The sequence below is a fragment of the Talpa europaea genome (assembly GCF_964194135.1).
Source record: "Talpa europaea genome assembly, chromosome: 9".
Lineage (NCBI taxonomy): Eukaryota > Metazoa > Chordata > Mammalia > Eulipotyphla > Talpidae > Talpa > Talpa europaea.
This window is the reverse complement of record NC_140076.1, coordinates 84,311,642-84,324,085: the sequence shown is the minus strand read 5'-3', so window position 1 is coordinate 84,324,085 and position 12,444 is coordinate 84,311,642. Positions and strand designations below refer to the sequence as shown.

Sequence of the window (12,444 nt, the reverse complement as noted above, 5' to 3'; positions counted from 1 at the left end):
CAGCCTCGAGTGAGGGTGTGTGCGAGTGCCTGAGCCTTACACAGGAGGGACCCCATGCTGGTTTCCGCACATCTGCTTTCTGCATTGGGCCAGAGGGAGCGTCGTGTCCTGAATATCCCTGGGAAGGATCGTCTGCATGGAACATCTGTAGGCATAAGTCAGAGGAAGTGTCGGGGAGCCTGAAGACTGCCAATGGGGCTTTTATGTCTTGTGGAGGTGTGCCTGGATGGTTTCCCTTCCAGCCTGGACATGACGAGAACAGCTGAAAACATCCAAACATGCTTTTTCGGAATTTGGGTGGGGGAGGTAAAATCTCAACCTGTTCAGCCCAGATCCACTGCAGTGCTTTGCATAATAATTAATGATGTGCAAGCTGTTGCCTAATGGCGGTTTTACTGTGAGTGCCCTTCAGTTTGACTAGCTGGAGTCCTTCCTGATCTAAGCGCCCACCTCTTTCCTTCTGTGCCTTGGCCTTTGGCTATAGCCGCTGTGGTCATTATTGTCTCTCCTTGGTTTCTTCTTCTTTTTTTCTCTCTGGTCATTCAGCAAAACCTACAGTTCTCAATGCTGATATAGGTCTTTGCTTCTTTTCTTAACCTTAACATTCAAAGAGAGAGGAATACTTTTTTGTCTGAAAAGCTTACCACCACTTAGTGCAAGGCAGTGAGCTATTGTCAGGGATAAATGATGATGGAAATAGAATAGTTACCCCTTCTGCTCCAGTTACTATCTACACACGCCACACACTCCTCATTTAATTCTCCATAACACTAGGAAGTAGGTTCTGTTGTTCCTCCTATTTTAGAGATGAGAAAATTGAGGCTCAGAGGGCTAAATTAATTTGGATAAAGTCACATGTTTACTTCAGCAGTAAAACTAGGGTGATATTGAAGGCCACACGGTGGTCTGGGGGAGAGGTGCTGACATTGCCTGGTTTGATGCGACCACTGGGGTTCAGGGAATAGTTGACACTTGTCTTTTCTTCACTCCCAGCTCTTGCCTTGTATACTCAACTATTGTCTTTATTCTAGAATGTTCCTATTTGGAGGTCTTGAATCCTCTATAGTTGAACAGATATTTACTGAGATCCTACTGGGTTCTGAGTACCTTGTCATGTGCTGAACATTTAGGGATGATTCTCTATTTTATGGCTTTAGATGCTCAGATTCTGTTTCCTTATGGGGTAGCCCAGCAGGACCACTGGGCTCCAGCTCCTTGCTCATCACATGGAAGTGACCCAGTGTAGACCACCCACGGATGTAGAAAGTGATACACTGGAATCACTGAATGATCATTCAAGTGTGTGTTTGCTCTAGTTAATGATCACTGAAGGGCTAATGTCCCACATTAACCTGGTCGAGGAACTTAAATACAACTTTCTTTTCTTAATTTTTATTAAAAAGGAATATATTAGACACTTTATATGATTTTAGGGGTGTAGGCTCACAGTTCTTCAGATTTATGTCACCACACCCACCACCAAGGTACCCCTAATCCTCCACACCAGTCCTTGTGGCCCTCCTCACCTCCTGCTTCACCCTCCAGTAGTTCAATTCTACAGTCAGATTTCTAGTGTTTGTTTCATACACACAAGTTTTAGTGGGATGCCAATTTGGGCTTTATGACTGTCACTGACCTAACAGAGGTAGGAGACAACAAAGTTCAGTAGCTCAAGTGTTGAGCTCTTATTGGGTCATTGTTTGAAAAACTCACTTTATATTGGGAAAATCATATCACTAGATGTCAGGACCCATGTTGTGGTTCTTTTCTCTCATAACTGTCATAACTGTGTGAAGACGGCAGTGTGCTCTGATCTCCTGATTTTCTCCTGTGTATGGTGAGGAAGTTCTCCTTGGGGATGATGGTAAAGGTTACCTGTAAAGCCCTAGAGTTCATGGGCGAAACTCACACTCTAATGAGCCCTTTTGGCCTAGTGTAGGATATTGTTTTGGTTTGATGTATGATATTAGTTTTTGATATTTATTTGACTGTAGACAAATACCTTCATTTTGTTGAGTCTCAGTTTTCTTACCTTTCACCTGGGTGGGCAAATCTGGCCAGCCTGATTTACAGAACTTCATGAGGATATATTGAGATGGTGGGGCCTAAGGGCTCTGAATAGTGTGACACCTGTGTGATCACAAGATGATGCTATTCATATTGAAAGTTCATGGAAATGTGTTGGGTTTCTCACTGCCCCATCCCCAGTTTAAAAAAAAAAGTGTAGCGTTTGGTCCTGGCTGGGCTGTTTCCTGGAGTGGATGGAAGGACTGGAACCCACTGGGTCAATGGGGAGTTTGTTCTACCCCAGGGCAGTTTCCCACAGGTGGAGGGGTAGATAAGGCTCTCCTGCTCTTTCTACTGACAACATTTGACCAAGCATACCTAGACACACAAAATGTGACAATTCTTTAGACAAAAGTGAGGTTTTGAGTTACAGTAACCCTGTTTTGTGGAAAACCCCCTGGGGAATCAGAGGCCTTCTCATGGGCCAGCGATGTGCGTATGTCCCTGGGTTCACAAAGGTCTTGAAACAGCCTGACAAATCATGCCCCCAAATGTGTGCACCATGTCCAACTGTCTCTCAGTGGGGATATTTTTAACTCTTAACTCCTCTCAGTTTCTTTAAAGAAGCATGAGTTGAAAGGGTCAGAAAGTTGGCATCCACCTAGGGGAAAACTTTGAGAGAATTCCCAAGGCTCCTCTGTGGTGAGGCTGGCCCTCCTAAGCATCTTTGCCACATAAGGACCTGTGCAAGGCCTGGGTGCCTGTTGACAGTTGCAGCCATCTCTCCCCTAAGACAGATGGCCAAGCCTGCATTTCAGCAAGTGATCTTCAGTGGAGGGGGTGGACAGGAGGTTTTGCCAGCAGCCTAGGGGTAGGGCTGCTCAGGGTAATGGGATCCTGTGTGCCCAGCGTTGCTTTTGTGCTGGCGATGGGCTGCTGACAGGTGCCTGGGCCCCGCTCCTGGGGAGGCCGAAGATCCCTGCTCCCTGGGTGGTTTTTCTCTCTGGCAGAGCTAGAGTCCTGGTTATCTGTCTTTTAGAATGCCTTTGGCACAGAGGGATCCCTCTCCTGGTGGCAGTTGTCTAACTTGAAGATGCCAGAGTCTGTGCTGACAGTAAATTCTAGCACAACCTATGTCTGGCTGTGTGGTCTGGGTGCTAGGGGCTTAAACACACCCAGGCCACAAATTTATCACCCTGGGGAGCCAGGAGTCCCAGGAGAGAGAGGGCAGCAGTGTCTCCCCGCTGGCATTCGTGTGGACGTAACTCCAGGGCTCACTCTTCCTGGCACACCCACTCTCACTTGCCCTTCTTTGTCCCCATTCTGGGGTGGCACAGTTGCTGCGGCTGGTACAAGTTTATGAATATCAATATGTGCCACTTCTGTTATTACTCATACTGCTGTGGTGTGATGGATAAGAGCACAGGCTCTGTCTGAATTGGACTTCCAGGTTCACATTTACTAATCTTAGGGGCAAGTTATTCAACTTTTCTAAGCCTCAGTTTCCTCATCCAAAAGATGGACTGAATGGCCAGGGTCATTTAGGAGGCTCCAAGGAGAAGAAGTATTTGAAGTTCTTGGCACTCGAGGCATGATGTCATCTTCTTATTCTTGCGACCATCCCTGTGTGTCCGATAGGTTGTCACGGTTAATGTTCACCATGGCCTTATAAGACAGGGACTGCTTTTATGCCCAGTTCACAGTTGAGGGAAGTGTATGCACAGAATGGCAGCTGCTTACCTGAGCTCATCCAAGTAGCACTGTCAGTGTTGGACTGGAGCTCTGTCCTGGGCATTCCTAAGGTGGTGGCTTCTCCCATCATTGTACCTAGTGATAATCTGTTCTCTCCTGGGCTCAGGTGGCTTTTTTTCTTCTTTTAAAGATTTATTTATGCATACAAGAGCTGCGGTACAGGCCAGTGGTGTGGGGGGTCATGGTGCTGAGAGGATTCACTAGATACAGCATGGGGAGCAGAACAGGTGGATTGACTGAAATACACTGCTGAGGGGTGCAGTGGGTGAGTCAGGAGAGGTCTGATGTGCCATGTGGGTAGCTCCCTGGCCAGGGATTGAACCCAGGCTGAAGTGGCTGCAGATAGCTTCATAGTGCTGTGTCTTAACCCTTGCGCCCTCAGGTGGCTTTTAATATGTGCTTCCAACTACCTGTCTGAAGGAAACTGTGGCATTCGCATTTCTGGCATCTTTGGATATAGGCTCACAGGCTAGCAAGACAAGGGTGTAGGCTCACAGGCTAGCAAGACATTACCTGCAGCTCCACCACCACATAGTTCCTGAGTCAGATATAACCTCTGTGGCCACCCAGCACTTGCCTTCTGAGAGTTCAGATCAAAGTGCCTCTAGGACCCTTCATCTTTCCCACATCAAACCTATGGAAGGGGACACGAGTTGGGAATAAAAGATACTGCCAGGAAGATGCTCCCAGGTAGGTGCTCTCAGGAAGGGTCCTCCAGGAAAGGTGCTGGAGTGGTGTTCCTTTTGCACAGTTGGACTTGAGCAGTGTCTGTTTATCCATGAGGCATTTATCTTGGATGAAAGGTTGATACACTTTGGCCTTTGCGGTGAGAACCTGGAAGTGGAGTGAAGCACTCTTTGGAGACCGGCTCTTATTGATGGGCCCCTGAACATCACATGATGCTAAACGAGGCAGTTCAGGAAGATGTTTCCTTTTTGAAATGTTATTCTTTGGGTTGACAAAGTCATTGTCTCTCTTTATAGAGTGATTTCCATACCACATGCCCCTCTTAGCAGGGGCTAAGAGACTAGGGAGGAGACAGAGTCTGTGGAACGTGAGTAAGTATTCAGAAATGGACCAAGCTCTGTGTGCCTTTGAGTCCTGCTGGCCTATTGAAGGCCACTGGTGTTATTTGGTTGATAGACTGTTCAGGGTTGAATCCAGACTGAAGCATTGTGATGTGATGAGTCTTTTCAAATTAGTTGCATTGAGGTGGGAATTTGACTCCATTGTATGCTTGAAGTGGAGAAAAGATAAAGGAAAGAAAATTATTATATGAGAGTTTAATGGGTCAACATTTAATGCATTTTGGTGAATGTGTTGTTCCCAGCAAGTGGAGATGCTGGTTACTCTTGCAAGTGAAGCCCATGGCTCTTACTCTGGAACCAGTTCAGGAAAAGGTAGAAGGGAGGTAGGGTGATCCTTATTTAGATAGCTGTTGTATGTGGTGGACAGTGTAAGAAATTCAAACAGGAACTATTTGGGAATTCAGAAGACTTTCATCAACTTGTAAGATGTACCTACGTTTCATAGTCAGCACTAAGAAGGATATTTTACTTGGAGATGCTTAGAGAAAAAGTGTTTATTACCTGTATACATATAGTGGAACACTATACAACTATAAAAAGATGAGATTTCACTATTTGTGACAACATGGTTGAAACGGAAGGGCATGATGCTAAGTGAAATAAGTCAGAGGGATAAAGACAAATACTGGATGGTCTTATCCATATGTGGGATGTAGAGAAACACAGGGACAGATAAAGCTAAACCAAGAAAAAAAAAATCCTAGAAATCAGACTGTAGAACTGAGGCTCCAAGAAGGGGAAGGTGGGGAGCAATAGGGGGTAGGGGCCCAAAGGACTGAGGTGGAGGATTATGGGGGATTTGGTAGTGTGTACGATGCAGTAACACATCTAAAGAAGTGTGAACCTCTACTCTGAATCATATCAGTGCTGTAAATCAGTCTCACCACACACACAAACACACATACACACAAACACACAGAACAAAAACTGAAACCTGTTTACCATGTCCTTACATTTCTCATGCCTGTATTAGGTTCATCATTTGTGTTGTTACTGGCTTTAAATTACATATTGTTTTTGAGAACCTTGGGTAGTTCTCAGGCAATTATACCCACCTTAAATGATAATGATGACGTGCCCTCTGTTTGAATGAAAATACTTCCTTGGGGACTCAATTCCTTTGTGGCATCTTTTGGAAGTATTTCCCTCATAAAGAAGGCCTTGCTTAGGTGCAAACAAAAGCTAAAGTTTAAAAAAAAAGACTCTAACACCATTCTGAAAATTTCAGAAAATGCACAGCGAGAATAGAATGCACAGCCCAGAACAGACTTGCTATGTTCTTTTCCCCTCCCAGGTCAGGACCAAGAGGTTAACTGTGATCATTTGTTTCTTTACAGGTTCTTCTTGAAATTCTTCCTCAAATGTAACCAAAATTGCCTAAAGAATGCAGGAAATCCACGTGACATGCGGAGATTCCAGGTAGGTCTGTCTTATCTTTCTTAAATGTCCATAATGATATGGCTATCAGGAGGGAATAAAAACAAAAAGTGTCAGGCAGAAGAAGGTAGTGTTGTGTTGTTATTTCCCAGAGCAGGTGAGACTTCTGCTCCCCCAGGTATTATACTCGAGTGACAGTTGTTTTTATTAGAAAAGAGTTCGAACCTAACCACCTGGGGTCCCTGACTGATGCTGTGGTGCCATGGAGGCTCATTCAGCTTCTGAATGGACTCAGGCATAGGCCACTGCCGGTCACGCAGAGTTTCCAGAAGTGATGAGTCCTTGTCTGAAGTTTTATAAGTAGAAAGCTGATCCGTAAGAATGTGGTTCTGTTAAAGAATCACGTCCCCTTCTTTCCTTGTGCTTTCCCCTTCCAATCTTGGAAGTTGGTCACAGTGCTGCATGGACCCTTTAAGAAACAGGGCGCCTGTGGGCAGGTGGGAGAGACTCTCACTGGCTCCAGATGTGTCCTCATACAGTGCATGTGACTGTTCCCCAGCAAGCGTCAGGGTTGCTACACCTGCATGGGGGGTTGTTAAGCTCCTGTCATTCAACATTTACGAACTGAAGAAGATGTGAAGACAAAGGTGCTCACTTCTGAAACAGGACATGGTGTTTGGGTTTCAGGAAATGTTGCTAAGTTCTAGAAGATGTTTCTTGAATTAGAAAGTATCAAGAAACCCCTGGGGGTCTTGTTAAAGTGCTAATTGAAGTCTGGGGTGGGTCTGAAAATTGATATTTCTAACAATCTCCCAGGTGATGCCAGTGCCAGGGCCACACTTTGAGTAGTGAGTTCTAGACCTCACGTTGTTCTCCACTGAATTTTGCAGCTAACTTGTCTGCCGGTCACTGTTAGCTTCTCAGTCAGGGTGGTAACCTGTATATGGAGACCCATGTGGTAGACAGGGAGAATGGCCTGGTATGTGCAGTGTGTTCTTACATGCAGTGGGTTAGCTTTAATGTGGATTGATATGTATGGGTTGTGAGAGGATCTTGAAAATATGTAGGCACATATTCTCTGGTGGGAGAGAGGGAGGGATGGTTCCAGAACTTTGGTTTTTGGAGGTCAAGCTCTTAGTCTCATGACAGAACAAATTCAGTGGATAAAAGGCATTCTCTCTTGAGACTTTGCGGTGTTTCTGTAACAACATCTTGGCCTTGTTATCTTTGGCCCCGACAGAGATGAATGGAAAGTGTCTCTTAGATTTCTAGAAAATGTTCCTCCTGGCTAATTTTTGACCCCGAGTTAGTCAACTTGAGTGCTCTCATTCCCACCCAGGGCTTCATGTGTTGAGTTGGAGTCAGCTTTGCTGGTGACAGAGGCGGTGACACTAAAATGAGTGTCTTTAGTGTTTTATACACTAGGCTGAAACTCACTGTAAACTGTTTGGCATCTCGTTTTGGCCTTGAAGTGAACCATGTATCTCCTCTGACTAAGGAACAAAAATATCCAGACATGCAGCAACTTGTGTCTACCATCAGGCCTAATGGACAGTGCCATACCTGGGGTGCAGGATCAGCACCACTGTACCTCTCAAGGCAGCAGAGTTAGAGACGGACTCTGGTAGTGCTAATAATCTAAAAGAGCATCTGTGTAAGACTTTGGGTCTTGCTTCTCTTTTCAGCACCTGCTAATGAAATGTTTGCATCTTGAATTGTAGGAACGAAGAGGGGGGTTCTGTGAGGTGAGAAGCAATTCAGTCCATTCTTCTGGAGAGCCTAGAAAGCTTTATGTTTGTGGACAAAATAGTCTTTGTTTTGTAGAAGGGCTACTGAGATGTGGAAAGGCATGGGTCAGATTTCTGGGAAGTGTTGATATCTTTTAGAGCCTCAGTTTCTTCCATTCTAAACTGGAGTAAAAACAATGACTGCTTATTTCACATTATATCAAAGAAAAACAACTTGTTGCTTGCACAAGCAATGTTCAAATGATAAAATAGAAATGTCAGCTTTTGGAGGAAATACAGTATTTTTGCAATCCAGGGCTTCTCAAATGAGCACACTTGACATTTTAGATTGGGTAATCCTGTGGAGTGACTGTTGTCCTGTCCTGGGAGCAGTGTAGGATATTTAGTTGTCACTGGTTTCTACCCACTCGATGCCAGTGCAGAAAAAGCCCCCACTGGTTATGTCAACTCAAAAGGTATACAGACCTAGTCAAATGTCTCCTGGTGGCGTGTTTGTGTGTGTGCAAAATTGCCCTTGGTTGGGAAGAGCTGTTTGAGCCCCATACCTGATGGCCTCTGACAGACTGTTCTCACTACCAGTGGTACAAAGCTCCCAAGAGCATGCCCCTAGACTAGGTGTGAGAGCAGCCTGACACAGGGGCCAAACTGTCCTTCAAGTGCCTGTGATTCATCTGAGCCCTGACAATCTCTTTCCTATTATTCTCCAACTGGTCCTGAAATAGACAGACCTCCCTCAACAGGGCAGCTGCCTTGGCCACCAGAGTTGAAGGATAGCCCTGTCTCTTTCTATCACAATGACAAATTCCTCACTGGGTCTCAGCCTGCTTTGTTCTCACTGCCCACGTGTTACCTCCTGTGAAAGGACAGAGAGAACTGGAGTGAGTGTAGAAGGTAGGATATAGTGATGGAGGGCTGAGTAACGACTGCTCGCTTTGTTTTGTATCTCTGGGTATTTACACATTTCATTATTATTTCACCCAAGTAACACATAGTCCTATGCATGTAGGCATGTGGGTATTTAAGTAATAAGAGAATGAATGAATTGCCTCAAGAGAGTTAAAGTAAAACCTCAAATATCCATTTCCCATTGCTTAACCTTACCATTTTTTCCCCTCCAGTCTTGTTTTTTTTTTTTTTTTTTTCTATTTTTTTAATGCCTGTCTCTTCCTGTGTTTCTCTGCATTGTTTCATGTCGGTGGCCATGCCATCCTTCTTCTTGAATCCAACTTTTTCCTTGGATTTCATGGCCACATTCACTCATTCTCAGTCTCCCTCTAAGGGATGCTCTTTGCTCTGCTGCAAATGTTGGTGTTTCTTTTCTGACATCAGAATTTTTTTTCCCACTCTCTAGACTCTCCTGCATGTATCTCTACCCCCAGCATCTTCACCATATTCAGGCACTGAAAGCTCTTGAGTCAGGATCCCTGAGACCGGACACCCAGGTTCCAATCCACTCATCCAGTTGCTTGCTGGGTACTTGCAGGAACTTCACCTTGGTGAGGTTTCCTGTGATTGAGACATATCATTTCCATTATTTTCTCATAGCATATGTAAGAGAGCCTCAAACTTCATTGTCTTCCTGGTTGGTATTTTGGTGCTGCCACCCCAAGCTGCTTCCTATACTCCCTGTCTTGGTTCATTCCTAATGGCATTAAGTATCAGGGAGATGACTTTGTGTCCACATGCAGTGTGCTCCATATCCACCTATATAAACACACTCATCCACATGTCTGCCTTGATGGACGTGACCCTGTTGTGATGATGATGGTGGTAAAGCTGACATCAATGGACACTTACTATGTGAGAGGTATTCTGTTAAGTACCTTATATGAGTTGTCCTATTTATCTTCACAAATCCCTGCTAGGAATATGCAAATATAGTCATCCCATTTTACACCTGAGGAAATTGGGCCTTGGAGAAGATAGGCATTGTGTCTGGAGTCACACTGATGAGGCGGTGACTCATGGAAGCACAGCCTGACTCAGAATTTGTTGAATGACATGCAAACGTCATGAGCTCGTCCCAAGAGTATAGACAGCCACTGAGTGAGGTGACGAGGTGGCCTCTCACATCTGAGCACACTGTGGCTACCTATGAGGCATGCTGGAATCTCCAGAAACTCCAAAGGAGAGGTTTGCCCGAATAGAGCCTGGACACACTATTTGTGTGGAGAGCACCCCCCAGGCTCATAAGCACGTGTGAGGGGTGTGTGGAAGGGAAGAGCCTAAACATCGCCCCTGACCAGCATGCCGAAGGGTCCGGGTTGACTTGCCTGAATGTGAGAAAAAGAAGCTCTTCCTCAGAAGACTGCCTGAACTTCACTTAACTCAGGGAGGTTTTGGTCTGTTCTCCAGTGTAAGAAAGACCCCTTCATTCATAGTGGGCATGAATAAAATGGGCCTTGCCACCTCAGAGCACTCGGTTAAGAAATCTCACTGAAGGCCCCCACCTTAGGTCTTCCTGCAGCTACCCTGGCTGACAGAGATGTGTCACAGAGACGTTGGTTGAAGGCATCCTGTGAACCAGTCACATATCTGCCATCACTTTCTCTCCCGGTACACTCATTAGTAAGATGGTTTCAGTATTGTTTTGTCACTGTTGCCTCTGAAGGGGAGGGAGAGAGTGTCTTTTCAGCCTGAGAAAACACTCATCTCCTCTTTCCATATCAATGTAACTTTTCCTAGTCATGTTGGAAATCATGAGATCTGGCGACTGAGTTCTGATGGGAAACATGCTCTCTTGTCTGTTAAGTGGGCTCTCCTGTGACCTCACAGACTGCTGTTCTCCTGACCCGTGGTGCTGCCTACCAGGCCAGCCCCATCTTCACACAGCCAGAGCGTGTCTCCTCTGAACAGCAATCAGGGCCCTGTGTAGGTGACTGAGGAGGACATAAGAAAGGTTGTTGATCTCTTGACATGTAAAGACATTCTGTCAAGCAAGCTCAGCCTCCCAAGCGCCTGAGCTTCTGGTGTGTAAACAGAGACTGCTTAATTACACAGGTCATGTCAATTAGTGTGACCTTAGTGTTCTCAAGAAATTAATCACTTTCTGCAGGGCTCCCTCTGTTCATACTTTAAGGCTGTATGGAACAAACCTTGTAGAAAATCTAGTACAATCTCTTGCTCTCTCTCTTTTTAAATTTACAATGGATGTTTTCTTTTGAAATCCCCAGGCTATGGTTAGGGTAACAACATTACTTAAATACAATGGTGGATACAGGCTTCATTCAGTTCTGGAGGGTGTAAGGAGGGTATAAGGGGGGAGGTGAGGTAAGCTAGGGCTCAAAACAGCTCATGACAGGGAGAAATTCACTGTGACTAAATGAGCCTGCTTCTTCATCTTGACACTAAAAAGATGCTAATGTCAAAGGACTGTGTTAAAACCATGTCACGGGTCTGGTTTTTAACTGACAGGAACTAGACAATTCAAGGTTAAGATTTAAATCCTTATCAATAGCTTCCCTTGTTGGGGCTGGCAGGAAAAGCTTGGGGAGGGGAGGCAGCAGAATTGGGAGCAAGCTGTCATCCCAGTAGATACCGTAATACCTGGAGACAGTGAAACCAAGTCTAAATTTCCACTTCCATCGTATCTTACCAACAAAGTCTTTTTATAGGCGGTAGATCTATATCCATGTGCAAAGTGAGGTCTTTGCCTGCACGGAATATAAATGGAAGATGCATTCATTTATTGCTGCATGCATGCCCTCAGTAGAATTTTCTGATGTGGTAGGTGGTGAGTGATGAATGAGAACAATAGGGTCTTTGTCCTTATGAAGCTTCACTGGGGACCTGCTAGTCAGGCTAATACTAGCTGCTGTAACAAACAGACCAGACAGCATGTTCTGGCTCACATGCAACAGAAGATTATTTCTTGTTCACAAGATGTACAAGCAGGCTGTAGTTGTTGAGGGGATCTTGTCCCTGAGATTATTAGGTGATGGGGTCTTTTCATTTTATGTCTCTACTATCCCTTAGACTCTTGGTATCTCCATCTATTCCCTGGAAGGGTGAAAAGAGTGCATGGAGGGGACACTTGAACTTCTTGAAAACCTGGGCTTAGAATTGGCCTTGTCAAATCTGCTCACATTGCAGTGGCTGGGACTCTACCCACAGCCACAGAGGGCCCAGCCAGCCTGTAGTCGTCCAGCTGTGGAGCCCAGGAGGCATAGAAAATGGGCATATAGGGGAGAGTTACCATCAGCTGCCACTCATTACAAAGTCACTCATTACAAATCCCTGAAAATTTTAATTATTGGTTTAAAGAAAATGAAACAGTATGTTAGGAGAGAGAACAGTAGTGTAGGATGGGCACCCACTTTAAAGTAGGTGACCATGGAAAGCTGCTGAGGAGATAATGTTTAAACTTGGAGCAGAATAATAAATCATTCTGAGAAATGCAGAAAGAGTGTTCTGAGCAGAGAGAATAGCAAACACAAAAATGTGTCTTTATCTCGTGTTTCTCTTTTTTCCCA

General features: G+C 45.1%; 1 protein-coding gene across 7 annotated transcripts in view; it reads left to right on the top strand.

Moving 5' to 3' along the window:
- The window catches only part of EBF1 (EBF transcription factor 1), a gene marked incomplete at its 3' end in the record, with an annotated part of 386,163 nt that overhangs the window by 243,187 nt on the left and 130,532 nt on the right, over positions 1 to 12,444 (top strand). For all 7 annotated transcript variants that reach the window (XM_084243402.1, XM_084243404.1, XM_084243401.1 and 4 more), the window contains one exon: positions 6,185 to 6,266. In XM_084243402.1, the coding sequence (XP_084099528.1) occupies positions 6,185 to 6,266 (82 nt within the window). The remainder of the gene's footprint in view (positions 1 to 6,184; positions 6,267 to 12,444) is intronic.